The 12,187-nt window shown below is 41.9% G+C and overlaps 1 protein-coding gene across 3 annotated transcripts in view; it reads left to right on the top strand.

Moving 5' to 3' along the window:
- The window catches only part of LOC115133971 (signal transducer and activator of transcription 1-alpha/beta-like), a 34,625-nt gene that overhangs the window by 6,426 nt on the left and 16,012 nt on the right, over nucleotides 1–12,187 (top strand). For 2 of the 3 annotated variants that reach the window (XM_029667445.2, XM_029667464.2), the window contains exons 2-9: nucleotides 8,582–8,709; nucleotides 8,914–9,058; nucleotides 9,245–9,340; nucleotides 9,503–9,589; nucleotides 9,726–9,804; nucleotides 9,904–9,995; nucleotides 10,902–11,053; nucleotides 11,175–11,333. In XM_029667445.2, the coding sequence (XP_029523305.1) occupies nucleotides 8,582–8,709; nucleotides 8,914–9,058; nucleotides 9,245–9,340; nucleotides 9,503–9,589; nucleotides 9,726–9,804; nucleotides 9,904–9,995; nucleotides 10,902–11,053; nucleotides 11,175–11,333 (938 nt within the window). Of the gene's footprint in view, nucleotides 1–6,473; nucleotides 6,641–8,581; nucleotides 8,710–8,913; nucleotides 9,059–9,244; nucleotides 9,341–9,502; nucleotides 9,590–9,725; nucleotides 9,805–9,903; nucleotides 9,996–10,901; nucleotides 11,054–11,174; nucleotides 11,334–12,187 lie in introns of all 3 variants that reach the window. The other variant, XM_029667455.2, reaches the window with a different exon arrangement.

Below are 12,187 nucleotides of genomic sequence, written 5' to 3'. Positions count from 1 at the left end.
GAGAAGGCCCAGGTGAATAGGTGTGTGTGACGCTGTCCTTCAAGGGGGTAGAGCAGGCAAAGTAATGTAAAATCGTGTGAGATGAAAATGGACAAACTAAAAGGTGTGCTATGTGTAGGTCCACTGAGTGGACATTCTGAACCTTGTTTGAAGTCAGTAGGTCACATGACCAAGGAGCTATTGAAATTTGAATGTTTGAAAAATTCCTCTAAAATTGCGTGATGAAAATGGACAAACTAAAAGGTGTGCAATGTGTAGGTCCACTGAGTGGACATTCTGAACCTTGTTTGAAGTCAGTAGGTCACATGACCAAGGAGCTATTGAAATTTGAATGCTTGAAAAATTCCTCTAAAATTGCGTGATGAAAATGGACAAACTAAAGGGTGTGCAATGTGTAGGCCCATTGATTGTATAATCAATCTCAACCTTGTTTGAGTCCAGTAAGGCCACATGACCAAGGAGCTATTGAAATGTAAAAGTTTTTTTTTAAATGTAACAACGTGTGAGATGAAAATGGACAAACTAAAGGGTGTGCAATATAGAAGGGCAGTCCGTGGACATTCTGAATCTTGTTTGAGGTCAGTAGGTCACATGACCAAGGGGATATTGAGGTGTTTAATTTAGAGAAAATCATGTAAAATCGAGTGAGTTGAAATGGACAAACTAAAGAGTGTGCAATGTGTAGGCCCACTGAGTGTAAATTCTGAACCTTATTTGAAATCAGTAGGTCACATGACCAAGGAGCTATTGAAATTAGAAACACTGAAAACGTTAAAAATGTATGTCAAATTGCGTGAGATGAAAATAGACAACCTAAAGGGTGTGCAATGTGTAGGCCAACTGAGTGTAAATTCTGAAACTTTTTTGAAATCAGTAGGTCACATGACCAAGGAGCTATGGAAATAAGAAATTTTGTAAAATTCATCTAAAAGCGTGTGAGATGAAAATGGACAAACTAAAACGGTGTGCTATTTGTAGGCCCACTGAGTGTACATTCTGAACCTTGTTTGAAGTCAGTAGGTCACATGACCAAGGAGCTATTGAAATTCGAATGTAAAAAAAGTTTGTACTTTGTTTACGCTCCCTAACTAATTCAACTAGGAATACAAAATGCTGCTCACATTTCCACACGCTTATTAGCTTTGGAAAGCAAATTCATGTCCAAATTGTGAGAAAAAAAGAAAAATTTTACAACATCATGACACTTATTTGGAATCTGTGGCTATTGAGGTTTGAAAGCGCGAATATCGTCGAATATCCAACCTGAAACTGTCTTTACCTCGATGTGACAGGTTACTGGTTGCCTGACACAAGGCAAGGTTGCTGGAGTGGAATGAAAGATGGCGGAAGCGGACGATGAAGTAGAGTCTGAATACAATGGCGGTAGAATCAAGAATTGGAGTATTGTCCAAAAGAATGGAAAACGGACCAAAGTATTGTACAGTGATGAAAATGATCCTTTGTATGTAGTAGGAGTACAGTTTGTTAATGAAGACCAGCTGAGCAGAGTACCAACCGTGAAGAAACCATTTGCATTATCCAAACTGGTGGAGAGAGTGCTGGGTAAAGTGAAGGCTGTGAGGATCACTAGAGGCGTGCTTGTTAAAAATATTCCTGGAGTGATTTGAAGCACATCGGATGAATCGTGCGGTGAATGGTGAAAAAGTGAAGAGTCTATCTGTTCTTTTGTTCTCTCCCTACTCAAGTCTCTCCCTACTCAAGTGCAGTTAGTGTATATTAACTACAGAGTCAGAACATTTGTCCCAAGACCAATGCAGTGTGATCATTGTAAAGCTTTCGGTCATGTAGCAAGTGTTTGCAGAAGGGAGAAGCCGAGATGTCCAAGTTGTGGAAAATATCATGTTATATGTTATAAAAGTGATGAATATGTGACATATTGCAATCGCGGTGGGAACCATGAACCCACCCCTTTCGAATGCCCCACAGGGATGAAAGAGAATGAGGTGGCCAAAGTCAGGGTTGTACAGAGCATTTGATTTGCAGCAGCTGTGAAAAGGGTTGAGTGTTTGAATGGTGCAGCAGAAGAGTCCATGGTGGTGGATAGGCCTACACTGCAGGCTGCAGCGGTTGCCTTTCACCATCAGGATCCTGACAGTTTAAAGGTTAAGAAGGTGTGGACTTTGTGGCCTTTTATAGCAAGGGTAATTAATGGCACTGCCAAGGTGGAGAGAAGGTCCAGGAAGATAGAAATCATAGTGGATGCAGCAGAGCGGTTCCTGGGGCTGAAAGATTTCTCAGCGAAGGAGTTGCATGGAATATTGGCACAAGCCGAAAATCCCTCTCAGGTCCTAGAGCTGTACCACCCTCTCAGGTCCTAGAGCCGTACCACCCTCTCAGGTCCTAGAGTCTGAGAAGGGAAAAATTGAGAATTTAAAGAAGAAAGAAGTGGGTGTTTTGTTTGTTTTGGCAATGTACTATTTTTATTGGGGTGGATTAAGTTAGTTTCACTATTATATATATGTATGTATGTATGTATGTATGTATGTACAGTTGAAGTCGGAAGTTTACATACACCTTAGCCAAATACATTTAAACTCAGTTTTTCACAATTCCTGACATTCAATCCTTAAAAGTTCAAATTCGCTGTCTTGGGTCAGTTAGGATCACCACTTTATTTTAAGAATGTGAAATGTCAGAAAAATAGTAGAGAGTGATTTATTTCAGCTTTCATTTCTTTCATCACATTCCCAGTGAGTCAGAAGTTTACATACACTCAATTAATTTGGTAGCGTTGCCTTTAAATTGTTTAACTTGGGTCAAATGTTTCAGGTAGCCTTCCACAAGCTTCCCACAGTTAATTGGGTGAATTTTGATCCATTCCTCCTGACAGAGTTGGTGTAACTGAGTCAGGTTTGTAGGCCTCCTTGCTCGCACATACCTTTTCAGTTCTGCCCACAAATGTTCTATCGGATTGAGGTAAGGGCTTTGTGATGGCCACTCCAATACCTTGACGTTGTTGTCCTTTTGCCACAACTTTGGAAGTATGCTTGGGGTCATTGTCCACAGGAAGACCCATTTGCGACCAAGCTTTAACTTCCTGACTGATGTCTTGAGTTGTTGCTTCAATATATCCACATAATCTTCCTCCCTCATTATGCCATCTATTTTGTGAAGTGCACCAGTCCCTCCTGCAGCAAAGTACCCCCACAACATGATGCTGCCACCCCCGTGCTTCTCGGATGGGATGGTGATCTTCGGCTTGCAAGCCTCCCCCTTTTTCCTCCAAACATAACGAGGGTCATTATGGTCAACATTTCTATTTTTGTTTCATCAGACCAGAGGACATTTCTCCAAAAAGTATGATCTTTGTCCCCATGTGCAGTTGCAAACCGTAGTCTGGCTTTTTTATGGCGGTTTTGGAGCAGTGGCTTCTTCCTTGCTGAGCGGCCTTTCAGGTTATGTCGATATAGGACTCGTTTTACTGGGGATATAGATATTTTTATACCTGTTTCCTCCAGCATCTTCACAATGTCTTTTGCTGTTGTTCTGGGATTGATTTGCATTTTTAGCACCAAAGTACGTTAATCTCTAGGAGACAGAATGCATCTACTTCCTGAGCGGTATGATGGCTGCGTGGTCCCATGGTGTTTATACTTGTGTACTATTGTTTGTACAGATGAACGTGGTACCTTCATGCGTTTGGAAATTGCTCCCAAAGATGAACCAGACTTGTGGAGGTCTACACTTTTCTTTCTGAGGTCTTTCTAATTTCTTTAGATTTTCCCATGATGTCAAGCAAAGAGGCACTGAGTTTGAAGGTAGACCTTGAAATACATCCACAGGTACACCTCCAATTATGTCAATCCGAAGCTTCTAAAGCCATGAACAAATTTTCTGGAATTTTCCAAGGCCACATATCTTATTTTCATAGTGTATGTAAACTTCTGACCCACTGGAATTGTGATACAGTGAATTATAAGTGAAATAATCTGTCTTTAAACAATTGTTGGAAAAGTGACTTGTGTCATGCACAGTAGATGTTGATGTCCTAACCGACTAGCCAAAACTATAGTTTGTTAACAAGAAATGTGTGGAGTGGTTGAAAAACAAGTTTTAATCACTCCAACCTAAGTAAAGTGACTGTGTACATAATAGACAGCGATTAGCAGCGGGTGGGGGGGGGGACTTTCCACTTGGCGCTCTGGTACCACTTGCCGGGGGTGGCTGGAGTCTTTGGCAATTTTTAGGGGCTTCCTCTGACACCGCCTGATATAGAGTTCTTGGATGGCAGGAAGCTTGGCCCCAGTGATGTATTCACTACCCTCTGTAGCGCCTTGCGGTCAGAGGCCGGGCAGTTGCCATGCCAGGCAGTGATGCAACCAGTCAGCATGCCTTCGATTGTGCAGAAATATAACTCTTTGAGGATCTGAGGGCCCATGCAACATCTTTTCAGTCTCCTGAGGGGGAATAGGCATTGTCGTGCCTTCTTCACGACTGTCTTGGTGTGTTTGGACCAAGATAGTTTGTTGGTGATATGGACACCAAGGAACTTGAAGCTTTCAACCTGCTCCACTACAGCCCCGTCAACGAGAATGGGGGCGTGCTCTGCCCTTCTTTTCCTGTAGTCCACGATAATCACCTTTGTCTTGATCACGTTGAGGGAGAGGTTGTTGTCCTGGCACCACACTGCCATGTCTCTGACCTCCTCCCTATAAGCTGTCATGTCGGTGATCAGGCCTATAACCGTTGTGCCATTGGCAAACTTAATGGTGTTGGTGTCGTGCTTGGCCAAGCAGTCATGGGTGAACAGGGAGTACAGGAGGGGACTTTGCACACACCCCTGAGGGAACCCGTGTTGAGGATCAGTGTGGCGGATGTGTTGTTGCCTACCCTTACCACCTGGGGGCAGCCCATCAGGAAGTCCAGGATCCAGTTGCAGAGGGAGGTGTTTAGTCCCAGAGTCCTTAGCTTAGTGATCAGCTTTGAGGGCACTATGATGTTGGATGCGTTGGAATATAAGGTATGGAGAATGACAAAGATAAGAGATAAGAGAGAATGTCAAAGAGCATATAGGATTATAGAAAAAGCAGTTTGGAAATGAATGTTTGAGTTTCAAATACTGAATGTTCAGTGAATGTGAGTATATTCAGGTGGTTTAAATTATTAACTTTCCTACGTTGCTTCTAAAAGTTGACCGTGCCAAAATCTAGTGTGAGACATGTTTTCCATAATGTACGTTTCATGCATATACATTTGAACAAAGCACATCATCACAAATAGTTTTTCACCAGTTATTGACTATGGAGACAAGTAGCAAAGGTGGCTTAGGGAGGGTCTGAAGTATGTAAATATAGTGTAACCTACCAATCAATGTAGGCTATATCAAGTACCGTGGAGGAAACAATCTTACAATGTTGCAGTCCAGAAATGAGAACTTTACCATCTATGCCAGAAGCCTGAGCCTCTGATCGAGACTGTAGAACTGTCATCAGTGCATGATTCACTATTCCCCCTTTTCTGTTAGAGCATTTGTGTGCCCAGGCCCCATAGACATAAAGATCCCACACTGGTCACTAATGTAGCTAAACGATGTAGAGAGAGACAAGTACCTTAGCAGAATGCAATCTAAAGCTTGTGTGGCCTAGAGACGAGAACTCTACCATCTATGGCAAAAACCTGGGCTGCTGACGAGAACAATATAATTCTCCCCACTGTATGTTACAATAGTAAAATAATCGGGTTGTCATGTGTTAAACTGATTCTACATTGAATTTAGTCTTCGAAATGCTCAAACAAGAATGGGTATCTGTAGTGGGTGTTCTTCAACTCTAAAATGCCCTAGACTGTCCAAGACCAAATCCACCAGGAAAAGACAACAGGCAAATGGATATGTGGTCCCAATGTCAAAATACTGACAGCAGGGCTAGTTCAAACTGCAGTAGGAGGGTTATCCTCACAGGTCCGTGAATCAGCCCATGCTTGGTGAATAGCACTTGGTTGATCTCTGGGAGCAGGACACAGGAGCGCTGAATAGATCATGTGAGACAGAAGTGAGAGTCCAGAATGAATCAAATAAATCATCAGAGCAAAATAGTGTATTTTGTGAGCTAGAAAATTTACATTCTGACAGTCTGAGGCAGGGTGCTCTGCAATCATCTTAATCCAATTATTGACAGGGATAATGTGGCATTTCGTATTTGTCAGTATGAGTTGAATTAGTGGGTCCTGCCTTGATGACAGTATTATATGTACAATACTTGTCCAATAGATTTTTGTAGTCTTAAATTATTACTTTGAATTATTACTCCCGGAATGACATGCTAACTAGTGATACGGCTACTGTATTTGCTCTTGCTAGCTAGAAACATTATGTACTTATTAGCAAGCTAGCTACATTACTAAAGGTTGCTGTGTTCTATGTTGGGAGTCGTTTTACAGCTGGCATTGATGGTATCATGTTTCTATAACTATAAATAGTTTAAAATAAATGTATTTTTTTTTTTACCTGATAGCAGTTTGTCGGGCGAAGATTGCTCTCGAGATGTCACCAGCTGTCTACTACCTTAGATACGGATAACGTGATTGGCAGACGTGATCAGCAGAGATAGTACTATGGATAAGTGCACAAGTTTTGAGTTTAGTACTCTGCGGATTGCCGGTCCAGCTAGCGAACATAAACGTACGTATTTAAATGTTTGTGTTCAGAATAAATAAATACACACTATGTAAAAACCAGCTCCTTCCTCGAAAGAGATAGATTGTCTCGAAAACTAAAGCAGATCCTGTAGCTTGCTACGTCCCATCACTTAAAGGGGTCCGGAAGGACCTTTAACTCGAACAGCAAGCGGATACAGGCCATATTGTAACCCAAATACACGTCTCAAATCTAACGGTTATTGCTATCAGGTGCATTGACCCATGTTATAACAGTTCATGCCTCAATCTTAGACAATATTCATATCTGGCAGTGGCAAGAAAAGGTTAGTGAACCCTTTGGAATTACCTGGATTTCTGCATATATTAGTCATACATTTTGATCTAATCTTCATCTTAGTCACAACAATAGACAAACACAGTGTGCTTAAACTAATAACACACAAACTATTGTATTTTTCTTGTCTATATTGAATGCATCATTTAAACATTCACAGTGTAGTTTGGAAAAAGTATGTGAACCCCTGGGCTAATTGTACTCCAGTCAGCTATTTTATTTTTTTATTTTATTTTACCTTTATTTAACCAGGCAAGTCAGTTAAGAACAAATTCTTATTTTCAATGACGGCCTAGGAACAGCGGGTTAACTGCTAACCTGGAGTACCATCAATGAGACAAGATTGAAGATGTTGGTTAGAGCTGCCCTGCCCTATAAAAAACACTCACAAAATTTGAGTTTGCTATTCACAAGAAGCATTGACTGATGTGAACCATGCCTCGAATAAAAGAGATCTCAGAAGAAGATTAAGAATTGAGTGACTTGAATAAAGCTGGAAAGGGTTACAAAAGTATCTCTAAAAGCCTTAATCATCAGTTCACGGTAAAACAAATTGTCTATAAATGGAGAAAGTTCAGCACTGTTGCTACTCTCTCTAGAAGTGGCCGTCCTGCAAAGATGACTGCAAGAGCACAGTGCAGAATGCTCAATGAGGTTAAAAAGAATCCTAGTGTGTCAGCTAAAGACTTACAGAAATCTATGGAACATGCTAACATCTCTGTTGATGAGTCTGCGATATGTAAAAAAAAAAAAAAAAAGGGAAAAAAAAGAGTGGTGTTCATGGGAGGACACCTCAGAAGAAATCACTGCTGTCAGAAAAAAAAAAGATGCTTCACATCTGAAGTTCGCAAAAGAGCACCTGGATGTTCCACAGCGCTTCTGGCAAAATATTATGTGGACAGATTTAAACTAAAGTTGAGTTGTTTGGAAGGAACACACAACACTATGTGTGGAGAAAAAATTGCACAGCCCAACAACATCAATACCTCATCCCAACTGTAAAGTATGGTGGAGGGAGTATCATGGTTTAGGGCTGCTTTGCAAAAATGAATTCCCAAGTTTATTAAGACATTTAGCAGGAGAATGTAAGGCTACCTGTCCGCCAAATGAGTCAGACGTTGGGTGATGCAACAGGACAATGACCCAAAACACAGAAGTAAATCAGTCAGAGTCCTGACCTTGACCCGATTTAAAATGCTGTGGCATGACCTCGAGCGGATCACACCAGACATCCTAAGAATTTTGCTGAACTGAAACAGTTTTGTAAAGAGGAATGGTCCAAAATTCCTGATCCGCAACTACAAAAAAAAAAAGTTACGTTTATTGCTGCCAAAGGAGGGTCAACTAGTTATTAAATCCAGGTGTTCACATACTTTTTCCACCCTGGACTGTGAATGTTTACACGGTGGGTTCAATAAAGACATGAAAAAGTATAATAATTTGTGTGTTATTAGTTTAAGCAGACTGTGTTTGTCCACTGTTGTGACTTAGATGAAGATCAGATCAAATTATGTGACCAATTTTTTGCAGAAATCCAGGTAATTCCAAACGGTTCACATACTTTTTCTTGCTACTGTCATTTATTTAATTGCCTCATTTAATAACTCACTGTTACTCCTCCTTGATCAGATGGCCCAGTGGTGCCAGCTGCAACTACTGGAGTCTAAATACCTGGAGCAGGTCGACCAGATCTATGATGACTCCTTCCCCATGGACATCAGACAGTACCTCAGCAAGTGGATTGAGAGCATCGATTGGTAAGCAGTGATGGGAGGAGAGAGTCTGCTGTATTTAATGGATAAATAAACGTTCTATTCTACTATATTCGGTTCTATTCCATTCTATTCTATTTTAGTGATGCTGAGACGGTGCTGTATAATGCATAAATAAAGATCTACTCTCTACTATAGTCTATTCATACCCTTCATCTGATCTCTTCCCCTGTGATTGAAACTCTGTAGGGAAAATGTGGCTGTTCAGGACTCCTTAGCAACAGTACGTTTCCATGACCTCCTAGCCCAGCTGGATGACCAACACAGCCGCTTCGCCCTGGAAAACAACTTCCTGCTACAACACAACATCCGCAAGATCAAGAGAAACCTCCAGGTGTAGTATTATCTCAGTTACATCTTTTCAGGACAGACCTTACTGCCAGTGGCCTTCCATACTTTATTGCTTGTATGTTACAGGAATGATCTATAAGAACTTTTTATATTTTTTATTCTGGAAGTTATGACCCCAGTGTCTGCATGGTTTTTGGGGTTTGTGGTAATAAAGTACCCACTTTCCCAGGACCGCTTTCAGGAGGACCCCGTTCACATGGCCATGATCATCTCCAGAAACCTGAAGGAGGAGCAGAGGATTTTGGCTGCTGCCAAAAGCATAGAGGTGCTCTGCATGAACTTGTATTGACATACATTGTAATTAATAAAATCACCACACGTCTTTCTCTATCCGTGCTGTCAGATATTGTAGATGATACATATCTCTATATTGGAGTGTTTACATGCTTTAACTGTGCAGTTAAATGAACAGTATTTTCCTCTTTAGACCGACAGAGAAAACACACAGACCAGCATGGTTCTGGAGAAGCAAAAGCTGGACAACAAAGTCAAAGACATGAAAAACAAGGTTCAGGTGAGTTATCATTTCCATCATATACTAGATGTTGATTGTTTCCTGGTGGAACAGTTCCATCAGTGATTCGCAGTACATGTTCATGCATGTCAGGTTTGCCATCTACCTGATCCAACGTGTTTATCTCACTTGCTAGGAAGCGGATCAGAATATAAAGTCTCTGGAATACCTTCAAGACGAGCATGACTTTAAGGAAAATACTCTTAAGAACAGAGGTGAGGTGTTTTATTCTCAATCTGTAATAGATCATTTATTTACAGGTCTGTGTTTCAGGTTTAGTCAGTAAGTGAATGTTTTTCCTTCTCCCACTTTAGAACATGAAATGAACGGGCTGACACCCAAACAGCTGGAACACGAGAAGCTGCAGATTGTAGAGATGTGTTTCAAGCTGAAGTTCAAGAGAGGGGTAAGAGGGGTCATGATGAGGTTAAACAGTGACATTTTATAGTGACATTGTACTGTGAATGTTAACCGATTGTTTACGCTTCAAGCACCACTAAAATTACATGTGTTCTAGTCATTCAGAAGATATGAGTTGAGACTAAAGGGGCTTTCATACCAAATTGGTTTGGTGTGTTTTTTCCAAATTGGTTTGGTGCGTTTACCCCCTTAGTTCGGTTTGTTTGGACTGGTGTGAACACTATATCCGCGCTTGGGAGGGCACTAAACAATCCACAGTGGTTCGCTCAAAAAGGGTGGTCTCGGTCCAATTCAATTCATACTGTGGTGCGGTTCGCTGCAGATGAGAACTCAGTCAGCCAAAACACAGGAAAATAAGTTACTCATTATTTTTGGTGGTTTGACTTGCAAGCATTTGATTTAATGCATGCAGCATCATCAGTGATATCTCTGAAACATTTTGTGAGTAGCAACGCATTTATGAGCGCATCCAATGCAGGTTAGGGGAGCCGGGGGGCTATACCGGGGGTATAGCTGAATATGGCCTATTCACATTGCCGTTATAGCAGATATTGCGCTCTGTTTCCTCCTGCATGTTGTTGGAAGATTGGACACGCAATTGACGATTCATAATAATCATAGATGGATTTAACGATTTGGTATTTAAACAAATGACTTTTACGTACACATGGTGTTGTTGAGGAGTTTTTGTTGGTTTGACATTTGGCCATGTGAAACCAGTCGGATCAAATGGGGGGAAAAGACAATGTAACAAATATAGTCGAACTATATCTCAAAACTATATGTGGAAACGTGTATTATCCAGTAATAACCAGCCTGCTCACGTTGAAGAGTAGATAACGGTTCTTTATGTGCATAGACTTGCATGGACTTTACTTAATTTCCTCCACAGGAAGTGGTTGGCCAGTTGGCGGAGGTGCTCAACATGGCCGAGGCGGTCCAATCAGACTTGATCTCAGAGGAGCTGCCTGAGTGGAAGAAGAGGCAGCAGAGCTCCTGTATTGGAGGACCACCCAATGCATGTCTGGACCAACTGCAGAACTGGTGAGGAGACTAGTTCATTCTTTTGGGCATCTCTTGTCTGATCAAGCAAAAATATGAATTTAGGAACCCAACAAAATAAAGTATTGTTCTTATTCTGCTTCATCTTCTTCTTCCCCTGTAGGTTCACAGCGGTAGCAGAAAGCCTGCAGCAGGTGAGGCAGCAGCTGAAGGAGCTCCAGGAACTAGAGCAGAAGTACACATACGACAACGACCCAATCAAACAGCAGAAAGGCTTCCTGGAGGGGCGGGCCTTGGCACTGTTCCGGAACCTCCTAGAACAGTGAGTGACACCACACTTGTATTCCGAAGTTAAAGACCCAGTCGGCTGGGACAAGGACATCCCAGCCGGCCAAACCCTCCCTTAACCCGGACGACACTGGGCCAATTGTGCCCCGCCTCATGGGTATCCCAGTCGCGGCCGGCAGTGACACAGCCCAGGCTCGAACCCGGGTCTATAGTGGCTGCCGATTTTGCAGGTTTTACTACTTACAAAGCATGTAGAGGTCTGTAATTTTTTATCATAGGTACACTTCAACTGTGAGAGACGGAATCTAAAACAAAAATCCAGAAAATCACATTGTATGATTTTTAAGTAATTAATTAGCATTTTATTGCATGACATAAGTATTTGATCACCTACCAACCAGTAAGAATTCCGGCTCTCACAGACCTGTTAGTTTTTCTTTAAGAAGCCCTCCTGTTCTCCACTCATTACCTGTATTAACTGCACCTGTTTGAACTTGTTACCTGTATAAAAGACACCTGTCCACACACTCAATCAAACAGACTCCAACCTTTCCACAATGGCCAAGACCAGAGAGCTGTGTAAAGACATCAAGGATAAAATTGTAGACCTGCACAAGGCTGGGATGGGCTACAGGACAACAGGCAAGCAGCTTGGTGAGAAGGCAACAACTGTTGGCGCAATTATTCGAAAATGGAAGAAGATCAAGATGACGGTCAATCACCCTCGGTCTGGGGCTCCATGCAAGATCTCACCTTGTGGGGCATCAATGATCATGAGGAAGGTGAGGGATCAGCCCAGAACTACACGGCAGGACCTGGTCAATGACCTGAAGAGAGCTGGGACCACAGTCTCAAAGAAAACCATTAGTAGCACACTACGCCGTCATG

This window comes from Oncorhynchus nerka, linkage group LG2 (assembly GCF_034236695.1).
Source record: "Oncorhynchus nerka isolate Pitt River linkage group LG2, Oner_Uvic_2.0, whole genome shotgun sequence".
NCBI lineage: Eukaryota > Metazoa > Chordata > Actinopteri > Salmoniformes > Salmonidae > Oncorhynchus > Oncorhynchus nerka.
Note: the sequence above shows the minus strand (reverse complement) of the source record. Positions and strands in the feature narration are given on the sequence as shown.